General features: G+C 47.7%; 1 protein-coding gene across 1 annotated transcript; it reads right to left on the reverse strand.

The window, feature by feature from the left end:
- Positions 1-372: 372 nt before the first annotated feature.
- LOC100191383 (uncharacterized) lies at positions 373-14,977 on the reverse strand. Its single transcript, NM_001136817.1, has 11 exons — positions 14,910-14,977; positions 14,244-14,608; positions 14,056-14,164; positions 13,738-13,774; positions 12,426-12,470; positions 11,622-11,674; positions 10,857-11,018; positions 10,108-10,191; positions 1,166-1,255; positions 1,033-1,080; positions 373-670 (listed from the first exon to the last, which is right to left on the reverse strand). The coding sequence occupies exons 2-11, from the start codon at positions 14,588-14,590 to the stop codon at positions 563-565; spliced, it is 1,083 nt and encodes a 360-aa protein (NP_001130289.1). The 5' UTR covers positions 14,591-14,608; positions 14,910-14,977; the 3' UTR covers positions 373-562.
- Between the last annotated feature and the right edge of the window lie 3,319 nt (positions 14,978-18,296).

Consider the following 18,296-nt stretch of genomic DNA (forward strand, 5'->3'; position numbering starts at 1 on the left):
AATAATATACAAATATATTTTACATAAAATCGAATTAACTTAATTAATATATGCCAAAATTACTAATATTAGAATGAAATTCGATTCCATTGATCTAAAATGGGCGTTAGAGAAATTTCATTGTTGTTTTCCGATATTACCATCAAATTACTGATCTGGTACTGACCCAGATAATATGATATCAACTGTACCAAAAAAATTGATGGTTTAGTTTTGCCCTATACCAAATTATCTAAAATTCGACCAAATTTATACAGCAGAATACTAATATTTATACTAGCAAATAAGAACCATTAGATTCGGCATGCGACATATTTCTACAATATATTTATCTGTTGCTATCAATATTTTAAAATGGATTGACTCGCGACAAAACTTAAACAATGTCTTTTGGACGGATAGAGTAATTTCCAAATGAATATGGATGGTGTATTAATAGGTCACATCAAATCAAAACAGACAAAGCAAGAGTTCCAAGTTCAACTCGCTACACTTCAAACATTGTTCTTTATCAGCTAATTCTTTCCAGCCTGACGAAAGCAAAAGGGAATTAGGCCGATCGCTAGTGCCTGAAGACGATCAAAACAGCAGTGCAGTTATCCTTGCATCGCCTCTCGCGAACAGCTTCCTTCACGAGGCGGCGCACCGCAAGTGTGGCTGATGAGGTCTCCTGCAGTATTTAAAATTTGAATAAAATGCTGGTAAAATAGCAGGGCAACACTATAAGATAAAACTATCATCTATGTTCAAGTATGACATTCTGGTTCCGTAATAAATAGCTAGTAAGCAAAACACATGCTATGTATACTGGGTAAACATTTTAACAAGTGAATTTTACTATTAATTTGTCTAAATAGGGTTACAGATTCCCTATTAGTGTCCTCTGATTATAGTCTAACTGGTTTTTAACATAGCAGAGAACACATTATCTGTTTCTTTAATATAATGGTACTCAGATATCCTGAAAAAAGGACATCCAGTAAATAGGGGGAAATGCAACTACATATATAGACTTTGGATCACTGAGAACACCTTCAACTGATTCTGAACAAATTCGACAGCATCACCTGGTCCAAATACCTTGTTACACAGATATAAAGCAAATTTCAGAATTAAGAAACAATAATTGGTACAGAACAAACTAGAGGGAGGGAAATAAACATACTCCCCATAAGCCATCGCACCCTAGAATGATGAAATGGTCTTTCTTAGTAAGTTCAAAGGAATGGACATCTGGTGTTGCAATCAACCCAACCTGCATTGTTTTTAAGTTCAAACCGATAATGCACATAGACGGGGAAAAGAAAATAACGTCAGTATTTTCCCCTTTACAGTATGGGCCTTTTTAGAGTGCATGAAAAGCCATTCACTACAACAGGACAGCCTTTCTTTTTGTCTAATAAAGCTGTACAGTACAGTCCACCATCACTGCACATAAGTCAGCAAGTGAACCTCTTGTGCTAATAAAAATGCATGACTCGTGCATGTCGCAATTACCATAAAGATAATTGACAATTGTGACCATACAAGAAATTTTAGGTTATGAGAGATTTTCTTGTGTTTCCATCCAGTCCGGTGCACTGACTATTAGAGCATCTCCAAGAGCTCCTAATAAATGTCCCCCAAAACTAGTTTTGGCAAATAAGGCGAAAAAATCACTGCTCCAACAGTATCCAACTCGTAGCCCAATATTTTGGCAACACCAAAAATCGGCACAGTTCTCTAATTCCAGTCGAAGAACTGCCATCTCAATCTATCAGTTCCACGTGCAATATTTCTCCTGCAGCCGTTTCTTTTCTTTCTCGCACCATTTTTCCCCGAGCTCTGCCCCCAACGAGAGGTAGACACCGCCGCCACAACCAAGTGCTGCAGTCGCCGCCTCCCCCCTCCAAGAGCTGCAGACGTCAATGTTCCCTTTGTCTCCACTAATAGCAACAACGCCCTTCTTCGATCTGCGTTGTGCCCTTCGTCTTCGTCCATGGCGCCGGTGCTCCCTCCCAGATATGTAGGCACAGTGGCCCCTTTGACCCGGCCCACGGTGTTAGAGTACCCGTTTAGGGTTTTAGGGTTAGCCCATTGTAATTACAGTTAGGCTGGCCACAGCGGTCTCCGCGTGCCAGCCCCCGCCTCTTGCATGCGGCTACAGGGAGCGCCCCTAGACCCGCAGCGCTGACCCCTGGTCGGCCCCCTACGCGTCGGCCCTCTTCTCTCTCCCTCCGTATATAGCGGTTCACTGTTCATCCTCTCCATCACTGTTCATTCTTGTAGTAGTGGGTCCAAGAGTAATTGTTAGTGGATGAAAAATTGATAGTAGATGAAAAGTATAGGAAATGATATTTTATGGTTGTAGTGGGGTATAGGGGAAACCGCTGCGGGAGATGAAAAAGTAGGGAACAAACTATTAATGATGTGACACAAAAAAAAAGTGATATAGGGGGAGAAATTTAAAGGGAACCGTTGCGGATAGTCTTATACCCCTATGTAATGGGTCAAGCCCAACAACCTGAGTCTATTAATACATCTCCCTACCCTAAGTTAGGGTTAGGGTTTCCCATTCTAACTTGGTACCAGAGTCAGTCTCTCTCTCTCTCTTCCCCACCCTCCCTCACCCACGCCGCCGGTTCCTTGGGCCCCTACACAGTCGGTCGCCTCCTCTTCGTGTCGCGCTGCCCGCTGCCGGCCATCCTGGCCAGGCCGCTAGCCCCTTCCCCCCCATCCCCATCCCCTTTGCCGCTAGCCCTCCTTCGTGCAACCGGGACCACCCCTGGCCGCGCCCCTTCACCGCGCGCCGCCGAGACTCAGCATGCACGGTTCTCGTTGCCGGCTGACGCGCCCCACCACGACAAGCTCCTCTGTCGCCCTGCCCCGGCATCCTTAGGTCACCGGTTCACCACGGTGAGCTCCTTCGCCGCCCCTACTTCCACGTCGCCTGTCGCCGGAGCAACAGCAACGCCCAGCCACCAGATCCTGACCTCCCAGCTCCTTCACCGTCGCCGGTGACGCGTGCCCAACCACCTCGCCGGTGGTCCTCGCCTCGTCGCGCCCTCCCTGCTCGACCCGCCAAGGCCCAGGCCGTCGGCTTCTACTCCCTCATCCCAGCCTACGCAGGAGCTCGACACGGCTGACCTCGCCTTTGCTCACCCTGGTTTGCTCCCCTTCCTCCCAATGGCGCTGGCTTCTTCTCCCATGCCATGAGCCCCATCACCATCCCTGTCACCACCCTACCCTTCCACGACACGAGCGTGGCTGCCAGTGCCGGAACCGGTCCCGACGCGCCTCGTGCCGCCCCGACATCCTCCCCTATGTCTCCCCTTCAGTGGCTCTACACCGCCATCCGGCTCGCGCCGACTCCTTGCGTCGTCGTGCCCCCTTCATCATCAGTCATGGGCCTCTCACCGGTGCTCCCCTCGCCCTCGTCGGCAGCCACTGTTCGCTCTTCCCTACCCTGCTGCTGCTCTATACAACAGTACCTCCCTGGCGCGCCCTCTGTTGCTGCTCTATACAGTAGTACCTCTCTCGACGGCTCTTGCCTCGCCCGTTGCGCCCTTGGCTCCGCCCAACTCTACTGCCCTCATTGTGCGCGTCCTCCTCCATGACGGCCAACTTGTCTAGGGCACCTTCGTGGCCTTCAGTCGCGCCATGAGCCCTGTTCTCCATGACTGCGTCGACCTTCACCCACATGGGGGTCACGTGCCTAAACCGCTTGTCTTCCCCAGATCTATGATTGCCTCCCTGCGATCAAGACCTTGTTGTCTCCCTCCCCCACTAGTGGTTGTGTCACAGCCCCACCCCTGGCTCTTTCCGCTCACCCTGTGGCTTCTCCACCCTCTCCCACCGATTGGGTGATCGACTCTGAAGCCTCCTTCCACACTACTCTTATCTCCAGCTCGTTATTCCACTCCCACCCACCACACCCCTCACATCCTCCCTCTAGCGTTGTGGGCAACTGTTCCACCCTCCCCGGTCACCTCAGTAGGTGCATTGGTTCTTCCAGGACCATTTTACCTTAACAACGTCCTTGTTGCTCCCGGTCTGACTCACCCCCTTCTCGGTTCATCGCTTCACTAGTGACAACCACTGTCTATGGAGTTTGACCCCTGGGGGCTCACCATACGCCACCTTCTCTCTCGTGTCGTGCTCGCTCACTGCGACAGCTCCAGCATCTCTACTCTATTCACTTGCCATCCACTTCCCCCACCAGTGTAGCCTCCCCCATGCCCTTGCTCCCACCACCACCTCCACCGTTTGGCATCGTCATCTCGGGCACCCTGGACCCGACGTGATGTCCTAGCTTTCTAGATGCTTAGATATCTCCTATGATTTTTCCCATTTTCTCTGGACTTTTCCTCTTCGACTGAAGTCCGACACTTTTACCACTCTCACCCACTTCTTCGCCTGGGTCTCCCCACAGTTCTGTCGCTCGGTCCGTACCTTCAAGTGTAATAATGGTCGCAAGTTCGACAACAACGCCTCTCATTCCTTCTTCCTCACCCATGGTGTCCAGTTGCATCTCTCGTGCCCCTACACCTCTCCCAGATCGGCCGGGCCAAACGCACGCACCACCACCAACATGATATGTTGCCTTCTCTTCCGGGCGTCTCTCCCTGCCAGCTACTAGGCAGAGGCCCTGAACACCGACACACGTCTCAACCGCCTCCACTCGAAAGCAGTGAGCCACCCCACTCCCCACTTCGCTCTGTATGGCACAGCCCCCTTCTACGACCACCTTCGCATGTTCGGTTGTGCCTGCTATCCCAACACTTCCGCCACCGCTCCCCATAAGCTATCGCTCCGCTCCACTCGCTGCCTCTTCCTCAGTTACTCCCTTGACCACAAGGGGTATCGTTGTCTTGATCTCGTCTCCCACCGCATAATCATCTCTCGTCACATTCTTTTCGACCATGATGTGTTTCCCCTTGCTAGCTCCTCCCCACCCACCGATCTCGACTCTCTCAAGTCTGATCTGGTTCCCCTCCACCCCAAGCGCCCCGCCTTGCGCCATTGCCCGCATCACGTGCAACCTCAACGCCTTCGCTCGCACCTCCCCCCGCGCCACGTGCGGCCCCGTCGACCACGCCTGCACCACGCGCAACTCCGTCGACCCCTCTCGCGCCATGTGCGGCCCCATCGACCAGCGTGGCCCGCTTCGCCGACCCCGCCCGCGTCTACCACCGCCGCGAGCGGGCCACTCCCTCGGCTCCTGCTGACCCAGACCCGTCAAAGAGAGTGCCTCGGTTCGCCGATCCCGTCCTCGTCTACCACCGCCGCGAGCGAGCCAATCCCTCGGCTCCCGACACCCCGTCGGCCCGCACCGAACCTCCTGTGTACCACTCAGTCGCCATCCACCGCAATCCCGAGCACGTCTAGCCGATGGTGACTCGCCGCGCAGCCAGTGTTCTCCACCCCGCCGACAGGCTAATCCTGGCGGCTGACACGACTGCCACTCCTTCGGACGCCTCCCCGGTCCCCTCCTCCGTTCGTGCCTCCCTCGCCGACCCCCATTGGCATCGCCGCTATGGAGGTTTACGCGGCCCTACTGCCAACCACACCTAGGACCTGGTGCCACGTCCACCAGGCACCAACGTGGTCACCGGCAAGTGGCTCTTTCGCCACAAGCTGACCTCGGATGGCTCCCTCGACCGCTACAAGGCCCATTGGGTCCTTTGGGGCTTCACCTAGCGCCCGGAGTGGACTACGACGAGACCTTCAGCTCCGTCGTCATGTTCGTCGTCGTTCAAGCCGTCTACTGCAGCCAGCCCACCGACTTCGTCGACGCCACTCGCCTAGATCTGGTCTGTTGGCTAATCCGCTCCCTATATGGCCTCAAGCAGGCGTCGCGGACCCAGTACAATTGCTTCGCCTCCTACTTGGCCTCCATCGGCTTCATCGAGGCCAAGTCGAACACGTCCCTCTACATCTACTGGCACGGCGACGACATTGTCTTCCTCCTGCTCTACGTAGACGACATTGTGCTCACGGCATCCACCGCCGACCTTCTACAGCGCACAATCGTCGCCCTTTAGCGGGACTTCACGATGAAAGACTTGGGGCCCTTTCACCACTTCCTCGGCATCACCGCCGAGCGCCGGCCTCAAGGTCTCTTCCTCCACCAACGCCAGTACGCCATCGACATCCGGAAGCGGGCTGGCATGTCCGGTTGCAAGCCCTGCTCCACGTCTGTCGACACTTAGGCGAAGCTCTCTGAGGACGACGGGGCCCCGGTCGCTAACGTGACGTACTACTAGAGCTTGACCGACGCCTCCAGTACCTGACCTTCTCCAGGCCCGACATCGCCTACGCCATCCAAGTGTGCCTGCATATGCACACCCCGCGGGAGCCCCATCTTGATGCTACCTCCGGGGCTCCCTCGACTACGGCCTTTTACTCCGACCCTCCCCGACATCAGAGCTCGTGGTCTACACCGACGCAAACTGGGTTGGTAGTCCCGACACGCGTCGGTCCACTTCCGGTTATGCCATGTTTTTGGGCACCAACCTCGTCTGTTGGGCCGCCAAGCAACAGGTCTCCCGCTCCAGCGCGGAGGCCAAGTGCCGCGTTGTAGCCAACAGCGTGACAGAGGACTCCTGGCTGCGCCAGCTTCTCCAGGAGCTCCATAGCCCCCTTCAGTGCGCCACCCTCGTCTACTGGAACAATGTCAGTGCGGTCTACATCTCCACCAATCATGTGCAGCATCAACGCACGAACACATGGAAATCGACCTGCACTTCGTTCGTGAGCGTGTCGCTGCCGGTGACGTTCGGGTTCTCAGTGTCCCCGCCACGCTGCAGTTCACCAACATCTTCGGCAAGGTGTTACCGTCGAGTGTATTCACCGATTTTCGATCCAGTCTCAACATCTGTTATAATAGAGTACTCGTTTAGGGTTTTGGGGTTAGCCCCTTGTAATTACAGTTATACCCCTGTGTAATGGGCCAGGCCCAACAACCTGAGTCTATTAATACATCTCCATACCCTAAGTTAGGGTTAGGGTTTCCCTTTCTAACTCTCGGCATCAGCGCCCTGTTGGAGGTGCACACGCAGACTACCCCTTATGTAGCAGCAGACATCAGTGCTTCATTCCTCTCCACCAACACGGCACAGGGACAAGGTATGGCATCACCACTCGTCATCGTCAAGCACTCCACCATTCAGTCGCCAGCCTTGTCGAAATAAATATGGTGTGATGCAAGGCCAGCCCACAAAGACTATTTCAAACAGTTTTGTAAAGAGGAAAAAACAAAACTGTTAGAGAACTAGTCTTTTTTAGCCCTTAATATTTTTTGGGAGGTCCTAATTTAAAGGTATTGGGAGACTAATCAGTTCAACCAAAAAGCTTAAACTGATAGAAAGTGGTGGGCAATTCATTTATATTCCAACACTCCCCCTCACGTCGAGGCTCTCAGGTAAGGTTGGAAATGAGCCGAGCCGAGCCTGGCTCAGTACGGCTCGGTGAACGGTCGTATTGCGAGCTAGACGATGAGGCCCGATGGTGTCTCGCGAGCCTACACACTATCACATTTAGAGTATAAATGGTATACTCTTATTATATATAAAATAAAAAAAATGTACCAATAATCTAGCCAAATATTTTAGACTACACCTAGCATGGAGTCCATAAAAATAAAGAAATAAATCCACAACACGATAATATAATAATAGTGTAACGGTATAAGACCAAATCAACGAATCCGGCTCACGAGCCTAACTAGCTCGGCTTGGCTCGCTGCCATATACCGGATTCGAACTCAAGACCTCTATCTGTGATACCATACTAAAGTGCATGCACCAACCAGTTTGACCCAAAAGCTTAAGCTGATAGGAAAATGTGAGCAATTCACTTATATTCCAACACCGACCAAGTAACTTATTTATGCATTTCTTTTTTGCAAAGGAACATATATTGGAAAAGATTAAATCACAATTTAAGAAAACAGTAAATCAATTAATCCAATTTACAACTATGTAGCTTTAGGAACTTACATAACCAAATTCTTTAGTAGATAAATCTTAGAGAGAAAAATGTATTAGACCACCATGGCAGAACTAAGCACTTCGCATGTAGCTCACCCAAATTCAAACCAAAGAGGACTAGAATCAGGGTGTGCTGGTTTACATTACACAATCTCAACCCCTACCAACTTGATGGCTTCGCCCAGGAACCACTTGAACACACACGCAACGCTCTTGGCGAGAGATAGAAGCACAATAGATAATGTTTTCCGGCGACGAACGCCACGGCGACAAACCCGCATGTATCATAGCTACTTTATTCACAGGACTTGGCAAATAGAACATGGAGTAGTACAGGGCTACTTATAGACACAGAACTCGCCTCCATGCAGGCCTTCGCGCCATGATCCACCGGACTCGCACAGCAATCGTTGTGATCCACTTCATCATCTGGACGAGATGGCTTCCACCATGTGAATCGACACCACGCACACCACTCCATCCAATCAGCTTGGACTCTTAAGTAGCACCAATCAACATGTACTCTTTCCAAACTAGCACCAATCAGCCTGAGCCAACTCACCTGCACGCAGCCACATGACAACACCACCACATGGCACACCAACACAAACGCCATGGACACTGTCATGGTTTATTTTCTAACAACCACCCCCTAAACCACGACATCTCATACGCCTGACCTGCAGGGGTGTCGACTTGTCGTCAATGTCGGTGAGGAAGTCAGTCCTTGACCTTGTGGCCGCGCTCGCCGCACTCAAAGCATCACCCTCGGTAGCGGCTACTGCCATGCCTGTTCCTCGAGCTCGACAACTTCAAAATATCTCCTATGTTGATGATGTTGGAAACAATATGCTCCACCATGACATGACACGACAAGTCATCACGGGCATGGTTTTTAAAGCGGTAAGGCGGTCCAAGGCGTTGGAGAACCGCCTGGACGCCTAGGCGGCGCCTAGGTGACGCCTAGGCAAGGTAGGCGGGCAAGGCGCCTAGGCGTTATACCACCGCCCGGACGCCTAGGCAACGCCTAGGCGTCGCCTAGGCGACGCCTTAAGAACAGAGATCACGGGATCCTGAGTTCTTCAACAAAGTCGTCATCTTCGGCTCTCATACCAAATGATGGCTTCGTCCAGGAACCACTTGAACACAGACACGCCAACACACTTGGCAAGAGACAGAAGCACAACAGGCACACTGTTTTCCGTTGATGAACGCCACGATGTCAAACTCACCTTTATCTTGGCTCCTTTACTCACTGCACTTGGCAAAGAAACCATGGAGAAGTACAACGCTACTTATAGACTTGGAGCTTGCCTCCATGCCGGCCTTCGTGCCATGATCCACGGGACTCGTGCAGCAATCACCGTGACCCACTTCCTCATCTGGACGATGTGGCTTCCACCATGTGAATCAGCGCCATGCAAACCACTCCAAATCAGCCTGGACTCTTTCTTGACTAGCACCAATCAACCTGGACTCTTTCTAACCCAACACCAATCAGCCCGAGCTAGCTCACTTGCATGCAGACATGCACACGACACCACCACAGCGCGGTACACAGACGCACGTCATGGACACTACGTGTCGCCGTTTACTTTCTAACACAACTAAGCTAACAAAGTTCCTCATTATCGACTATAAAGGTTTCAAGCAGCAGTTATATTATTTCTTAATAGTAGATAAAGGGGGCAGACCCAGTGTGAGAGGCTCGCACATGAGTGGGGTCTGGAAAAGGATAAACAGAGGCAAGCCTTCCACAAGTGCAGAAAAGCTGCTTCGAATCCGCGACCTGGTGACTCAGTGAAACAGTTCTCACCACTGCACCAGGACTGCCCTTAACAGTAGATACAATCACAAAATCAGGAAAACCCCCATTTTTAGCATACAAAGCAAAGGTCATCGGACGCTTCACTGGTTGGTCTAGATCAACAGAATGCATAGCCAAAGGAAATAGACTTTGTAATCGTTTCTGTACATTGCACTCAAAATGTACTTTATTTTCAGCATAAAATAATGCCTCCATTTATTATTGATGCTGAAATATTCAACTAGGTAATCAAACACCATACCTTTTCCAAATAAACAGATACAAAAGAGCAGACTTAAGTAGCGACCAAATATACTTATATCAGCAAACCTTCTTAAACTGGCGATCACCGAAAGCTCTTGATACTTCAATACGACCTTGTAATCTTCCATTAGAGCCAACAGAACCTCCAGCCTTTGTAACAGCACAAGGTTAAAAGTATCATGATTTAATATCGGTATACAAATAAAAATCTAATTTCCAGAACCAATAAAGTTGAAGTGATAGTAGTATAGTACATACCGAGACGATAACAGAGGGAAAAATGAGACTGCAGAAAAATAACAAAAGGGCAACTCTTTGCAAAGCATGTGCCATGTACTACACAAGTCCTAGCAATAAAACTGAGTGGTAGAATATAGGCTAGGTGGGTATGCATAGAATACACAAGTGTTCATCTCCAATTGTTAACAGTCTTGAAATTAAATAATGAAAAGATGATCAGCATGATAAGAGGATTCATGATTCAGTGCTTCCGTTATCTTACTATAGTCAAACAAGATACAATCATACACATGATATGACAATGTAAAATGGATACAGCACAGTTATATTGATTATGGACTAAGGCCCTGTTTCAATCTCGCGAGATAAACTTTAGCAGCTTTTTTTTAGCTACTTTTAGCCGTTTATAATCTAAACAGGAGAGCTAATGGTGGTAATTGAAGCTAAACTTTAGCACTTCAATTCATATAGCTAAAGTTTAGCAGGAAGCTAAAGTTTATCCCGTGAGATTGAAACGGGGCCTAAGTAGGAATTAGGGAGAAAATAAACGAATCTGAACACACAAAACATATTACCTTCTGGATTCGGGAGCGCTCCTGTGAAAAGATGGCTTTATGTTCTCTTGTCAAAACAATAGCCTTTAGTTGACTTTTGGTCTCATCAACCACACCTTCACCCTCAGTTGAAATAGAACGAGCCAATACTGCTTTAGCATCTCCAACATTCGCAACTACAACCTAGAATTTTTAAGAGGAAACATTGTACTATGGGATTCACTTTGATTTCACATTCACACTTCCAGTTTCTAAATAAAAAAAAGGCATGCCAACCGTATGAAATTACTCAAGATGCAAGTACTAAATGTATCATGACATGTCATCTAGTTTCTTACACATAAGAAACCAATGTGTGAATTATGACGTTTGCAGATGAATTTATAGCAGATAACATTGGGGATGGCAAACTTTAAGGAAAGCGTGTGGGCGATAAAAAACATCATCCCCCCACCACCACCACCAGTGAAGAAATTTCCAGCTTTTCAGACTAAGAAAATGGAAATTGAACATACATATTTACTGAAGAAAGCAATGTTTTCGAGTTGATGGACGACTTGCTGGTCGTTCTGGCTGACCGACTAGGGCAAATCACGATTAGTAGGACGACTCGGGCGATTAATCGTGATTAGTCCAAACCGACTTGGACGATAAATCGCAATTAATCGGACGACTTGAAAACATTGGAAGAAAGAAATAATGGCGCAAAAGAAGTCCGCAATATTTCTAAAATACAAAACAAGAAAAACCCGAGATCCAGACTTTTCCTGGGTACTGTTTACTGACCGTCTGTCCCAGGATCCAAACGCATACAGCTGTTGCACCATCTTGCCAATTTCCTACAGATGTGATAATAGGGTATGAGTATTAATAGTCTCAACACGAAGCAACATAAAGGACAATGTTTTTAAGTCAGACGACTTGCTGATCGTTCTGGCTGACCGACTTGAGCGATTAATCACGATTAGTCGGACGACTTGGCGATTAATCGCTATTTTTCCAAACCGACTTGGATGATTAATCGCGATTAATCGGACGACTTTAAAACATTTAGGAAACTACTGGAATCTATAAAACAGTGTTTTTGACCACACCAATTTTCTTGGTAATGCCCAACACGTACTAGAACTGGACACAACTAAATGTATCTCTTACATGCATGGTTTTTAAAGCGGTAAGGCGAGCCAAGGCGTTGGACCACCGCCTGGACGCCTAGGCGGCGCCTAGGCGACGCCTAGGTGAGGTAGGCGGGCAAGGCGCCTGGGCGTTGGACCTCCGCCTAGAACAGGGCTTACAGGCTACCGCACCATTCTAACAATGCACCAACGATTTCTCATTACTAAAATAGGTTATATATGACCTTAGAATGACACTACACTTCTCCACAATAAGTCGCAGCTTACAAGAAGGTAATTCTAAAGAATACTAAATAAATCAGCAGACATGCTAGCCCTGCCAGGAACTGTTACTATCATGCATGTAGTCACTATACGCCCACGATCTACTGGCATAGCAAATCTATATAATAAGTGTCCAGATAGTGTAGCACATAGTGGCCATTGCAGATGAACAAAAAGAACCGTTTCTTACCCTTAGTACTTTCTTGCAGTAAAGATTCATCAGTTCTACGGAAACCTGCAGATAGAAATAAGCATTAGAAAAATTACAAATTACCAATCCAAAACATTTTATTGACAGTGTAAGAACGAAAAAGACATCAAATTTGCACGTGAGAGACATTAGCTACAGTCAAAATGCTTGCAAGAAAACAAAAATATAGAGAGAAGATTTTAAATTGATTATGTTCCTCTTGAAACCTTAATGCAGCATACAAGATGGAAATCCCCATTACAGTTTTCCAAAAAAAAATGTGTTATATTCTAGAATGCCAGCCAGTGAGATTTTTTTTCGAACCACGCAGGAGAGTTGCGCGTCATTTCATTAAGAAAGAAAAAGGGGGCTGATGGATTAGCCACCCTCAGGGGTACAATACACTCTTAAACACTATTGGGCCCCGGATCGACCCCAAGTGATCCAGCCTTAAGGGCCAGGTCATGTAGGGCCGAAGCCCCAACCAGGCACCACAAATGATGCCCTTCAGTAACCACTTCAGACACAACACTTTGGACATCTGGCCTAACCCCCTGAAAAACAATGGCATTCCTATGCTTCCAAAGCTCCCAAGCCACTAGGATCACTAGGGAATTAAAACCTTTTCTCTCCATTTTGGGCAAAGATCTGGTTGCACGGCTCCAACAGGAATTAAAGAAGCTAGTAGCAGTGGGAGGCCTCACGGCCGCAATGAGTCTATGAAGAATAGAAGTCCAGACGCCAGCAAGTGAGATAAATTGGTAATTCTATGACAAGCTCATCACTGCAGCAGCATAATTTTTGTAAGGTAAAGTTTGCCTCTTGTGTGAATAATAGACTATTGAATCTGGAAGCATCAAAGAATAGCAAGAGAGCAAATCAAACATAAAATAGAACCCATTTGGAAACTAAGATTTTGAAAGCAGTAGAAGTAGAATCTTCCCTCTTAAAAAAACTCGATCTGCGGAGGGTAAGACAGCCCTCAAACAATGTATTAAGAGAAAACCTCACACAGGTCAAGAAAAACCCCGAACCCTTGCCCCACCCATACACGGTGGCACTATAGTCCATGTGAGAACGACCGCAACCGGGACCAGAACCTTAGACCTACGCTTTGGCGTGTGGAACAACGAGAAGATTTTTTTTTAACCCAACCTGAAATTCACTCCCATGGGGAGTCAAACTAAGGAACTGAAGAGTGCTACTCAGACCACATAACTAATTCAGCTAGAGGGCCTTACAGTCGATCTAAGACCAATAGTTCCTAGACAAGCAAGGAGCAAGTAATAATTAACTTTGGAGTGTTGAATACCTTCAATTACAGCCTTCTTTGCAGCTTTAATATCCATCTGCAAAATAATTGGGCAGTATTTAGATAACAGCAGAGCATTTCAATTTTTTAACAAAGGTGCATCTAAAATGAACTGGGAATATCTTAATTATATGGCAAACCATGAAAATTTTGCATAAAATAACACTAGCAAGAAAATGCGTACATATAACAGAAACTATTTGTTCCTAAGCTATGGAAACATAGCAAAAAAAATGCCTATAAGAGAAGTTTCAAAGGGAAGAAAGTGTCAGAACAACTAACATAAACACAAAAAAACAGTGGAAAATGTAAACAGACCAACTCACGTGGTAATCCTGCAGCGATGACATTCTGATGCAAATGCTTCTGTGCATAATCTGCCGCCAAGCGACCACCATGCCCGTCATAAATCGCAAAATGTACGCACCTGCACCATCCAGTACACCTCAAACTACATACATCAGCAATGCATGCGAGTACTTAATATGAACAGGAAAGATGATGACCTCAAGCTTCCTGGGGATTCTGCACCAGCATTGGGGAGCACCACCCAGGCGTCCTCCATAGTGTGCCTGCAACCCTTGTCGTCCGCCGCATCAGCCTCGACAACAGTCAATACCATCTTCTGCTCACCCAAAACCTTAGAGTTTGCAGCGCATTCCCCATCTGAAACGCATTTGTCCGATGGTGCTTCGCTTTCCTTTTGGCAGGTCCTCCTAGCTTCAGCATCCATTTGCTGTGAAACACTAGACTCTACACTGTCCCCCGTTTCAGAAGCAGTGTCGGTGCCTTTGATGCGCTTGGATGTACTATCATCATCGGCGTAGCTGCCTTCACGCTTTTGATGAGCCATGGTGATTATTTATTGGGCCTAAAATGCAAACATGAGGCGAAACTTAGTGAGGAGCCTATGCTCTGAAATTTCGCAACTCAACAACTTTTCGAGAGAAAAAAAATCAACTGAAACATGCAGCATAGTCATGGGCGCATCATTTATAGGGCATGGTTTATCCGACAATAGTTTTTGCCAGAAATCGAAGTTAGTGGATATGTAGTACACATATCCATGGAAATTGGATCGGATCCGAATCCGAATACATGTAGCTTAGTTAGGGTTTCGGGTGCTCGATTCGCAGAGGGAGGTGAAGGAAGGGGAAGGGGCGTACGCGTACCTGGTCGCTCTTCACCGGCTAAGGCGGAGGAGACCTGATGAAGGGCGGCGCGACCAGGAAAGAAAGCGACGAGAGGGAGAGAGCGAGCAGGGAGAGGGAGGAGGGCACGGCAATACGGGAGAAGCAGAAAGTGGGCGGGGCCTCGTGCACTCACCCGACTGGCAACAGGTTCACAGCCCATAGCCCAGTACGGGCCTGCAGCTGCTTCCTGGCCTTAGACGTGAAAGGACATGTTTTCCTCGATCAAAATTAAAAGCTAGGGATGGTTGGTTTCTGATCAAAGTTTAGTCCATAATATCAATGAGTACTAAGTCCTGTTTGGTTCGTGACTAATTACGTCACACTTTGCCTAAGATTAGTCATCTAAATTGAAGAACTAACTTTAGGCAGAAAAGTTAGACAAAGTGTGGCAAGTTAGGAGTGAACCAAACATACCCTTAAACTATTGTTTGACGCGCGCGAGCGCACGTTATTATTGTTTTTTTGTGATGATACAAATTTTTATGTGTAAAAAGATGTTATATATGAAGGTACAGGTATAATGTAATATTAATATTCTCTTTTTATGCAAATAAAGGGAAGGTTTAAATATTAATACTGGCTCGGTATTGTTCATTATAAAAAAAATTATAGATTGTATTTGTCAGTTATCTTCAATTAGTGGGTAGCATGATCTAAGGGCTAACAGCTAACTGTATATGCATATATTGTATCTAGAAATAAAACGATGACATACATAGTCTTCAAGCCATATTTAAGTGGGTCATTGTCTAAAACAAATATAAGCTGAAGTACATCAGCTGCATTTAGTAGAATATCTAAAGGGTTATTTAAATGTGCATTCATTGTATTTGGTATTTTGGTTACAAAATGGTAGGCATCCGCAACAGTTCCCTCTAAATTTTGCCCTCTATACCTCACTTTTTCGACACGTCACCCAGATTTCACCCTTCCGCAACGGTTCTACCTAAATTCTCCACATATACCCACTACAACCACAAAATATCATTTTCTATAACTATTTACTATTTATCATCTATTATCATTCTTTCTAAACTAACAATTAATAGCAGACACAAAAGTCAAGAAAGCTACATCGTTTAGAGGAACACTAGAAGGGAGGGAGAGAGAAACTTATCGTTGTTTAGGGGGCAGCGGAGGGGGGCACCGCTGTAGCTTTTAGCATCGCACTGCAGCCCCTACACGTAGCGGAGGGGGCAGCGTGCGGTAACCGCTGCGCATAGCATAAGATTGATAGCAAAAACTGAGACATCGTAGGTAAGAGCATTTTTATGGGTTTGATGTGGTTGCATCTATCATTCGTGGGGTCCTTTTTGTCTGTAGAATCCTTTTGATCCTATGAAAAACTGAAAGGGAATTAGGCTTACACCTAGTCCCTAATTAATTTTGGTGGTTGAATTGCCCAACACAAATAATTGGACTAACTAGTTTGCCCAAGTGTATAGATTATACAGGTGTAACAGGTTCACACTCAGCCAATAAAAAGATCAAGTTTTGGATTCAACAAAGGAGCAAAGGGGCAACCGAAGGCACCTCTGGTCTGGCGCACCGGACAGTGTCCGGTGCACCACCGGACATGTCCGGTGCACCAGAGGACTCCAACGTAAACTCGCCACCTTCGGGAATTTCCAGAGGCACTCGCGCTATAATTCACCGGACTGTCCGGTGTACACCGGACAGTGTCCGGTGCGTCAAGGAAGAGCGGCCTCAGGAACTCGCCGGCTTCGGGAATCTCCAATGGCTAGTCCGCTATAATTCACCGGACATGTCCGGTGTGCACCGGACTGTCCGGTGCAACTCCGGAGCAACGGCTATTCGGCGCCAACGGCTACCTGCGACGCAATTAATGTGCGCTCTGCGCGCGTAGAAGGCAGGCGCGCCCATACTGGCGCACCGGACAAGGAACAGTAGATGTCCGGTGTAGGCGGGCCCACAAGTCAGAAGCTCCAACGGTCAGAATCCAACGGCAGTGATGACGTGGCGGGGGCACCGGACATGTCCGGTGTGCACCGGACTGTCCGGTGCGCCATCGAACAGACAGCCTCCCAACGGCCACTTTTGGTGGTTGGGGCTATAAATACCCCAACCACCCCACCATTCATTGCATCCAAGTTTTCCACTTCCCAACTACTACAAGAGCTCTAGCATTCAATTCTAGACACACCAAAGAGATCAAATCCTCTCCAAATTTCACACAACGCCATAGTGACTAGAGAGAGTGATTTGCTTGTGTTCTTTCGAGCTCTTGCGCTTGGATTGCTTTCTTCTTTCTTGATTCTTTCATTACGATCAAACTCACTTGTAATTAAGGCAAGAGACACCAAACTTGTGGTGGTCCTTGTGGGAACTTTGTGTTCCAAGTGATTGAGAAGAGAAAGCTCACTCGGTCCGTGGGATCGTTTGAGAGAGGGAAGGGTTGAAAGAGACCCGGCCTTTGTGGCCTCCTCAACGGGGAGTAGGTTTGCAAGAACCGAACCTCGGTAAAACAAATCCGCGTGTCACACTCTTCATTTGCTTGCGATTTGTTTTCCACCCTCTCTCGCGGACTCGTTTCTTTATTACTAACGCTAACCCGGCTTGTAGTTGTGTTTATATTTGTAAATTTCAGTTTCGCCCTATTCACCCCCCCTCTAGGCGACTATCAATTGGTATCAGAGCCCGGTGCTTCATTAGAGCCTAACCGCTCGAAGTGATGTCGGGAGATCACGCCAAGAAGGAGATGGAGACCGGCGAAAAGCCCACTACAAGTCACGGGAGCACTTCATCGGAAGAGTCCCGCACCAAAAGGAGGGAGAAGAAGAAGAGCTCCTCCAACAAAGGGAAGGAGAAGAAATCTTCTTCTCATCACAAAGAGAAGAAGGAAAAATCTTCTTCCCACAAGCCGCATCGGAGTGGGGACAAGCAAAAGAGGATGAGGAAAGTGGTCTACTACGAGACCGACACTTCATCGACATCGACCTCCGGTTCCGATGCGCCCTCCGTAACTTCTAAATGCCAAGAGCGTAAGAAGTTTAGTAAGATCCCCCTACACTATTCTCGCATTTCTAAACATGCACCTCTACTTTCCGTCCCATTAGGCAAACCACCAACTTTTGATGGTGAAGATTATGCTAGGTGGAGTGATCTAATGCGATTTCATCTAACCTCACTCCACAAAAGTATATGGGATGTTGTTGAGTTTGGTGCACAGGTACCGTCAGTAGGGGATAAAGACTATGATGAGGATGAGGTGGCCCAAATCGAGCACTTCAACTCTCAAGCGACAACGATACTCCTCGCCTCTTTAAGTAGAGAGGAGTATAACAAAGTGCAAGGGTTGAAGAGCGCCAAGGAGGTTTGGGATGTGCTCAAAACCGCGCACGAGGG

This window comes from Zea mays, chromosome 7 (genome assembly GCF_902167145.1).
Source record: "Zea mays cultivar B73 chromosome 7, Zm-B73-REFERENCE-NAM-5.0, whole genome shotgun sequence".
NCBI classification, from domain to species: Eukaryota; Viridiplantae; Streptophyta; class Magnoliopsida; order Poales; family Poaceae; genus Zea; species Zea mays.

Excerpts from the sequence above, each read along its gene's own strand:
- LOC100191383 (NM_001136817.1), bottom strand. The coding sequence starts at position 14,590 with ATGGCTCATCAAAAGCGTGAAGGCAGCTACGCCGATGATGATAGTACA. Across the intron at positions 1,256-10,107 it reads GTGATCGCCAGTTTAAGAAG|GTTGGGTTGATTGCAACACC; the intron begins GTTTGCTGATAT and ends AAAACAATGCAG. Across the intron at positions 671-1,032 it reads TTGTTCAGAATCAGTTGAAG|GAGACCTCATCAGCCACACT; the intron begins GTGTTCTCAGTG and ends TAAATACTGCAG.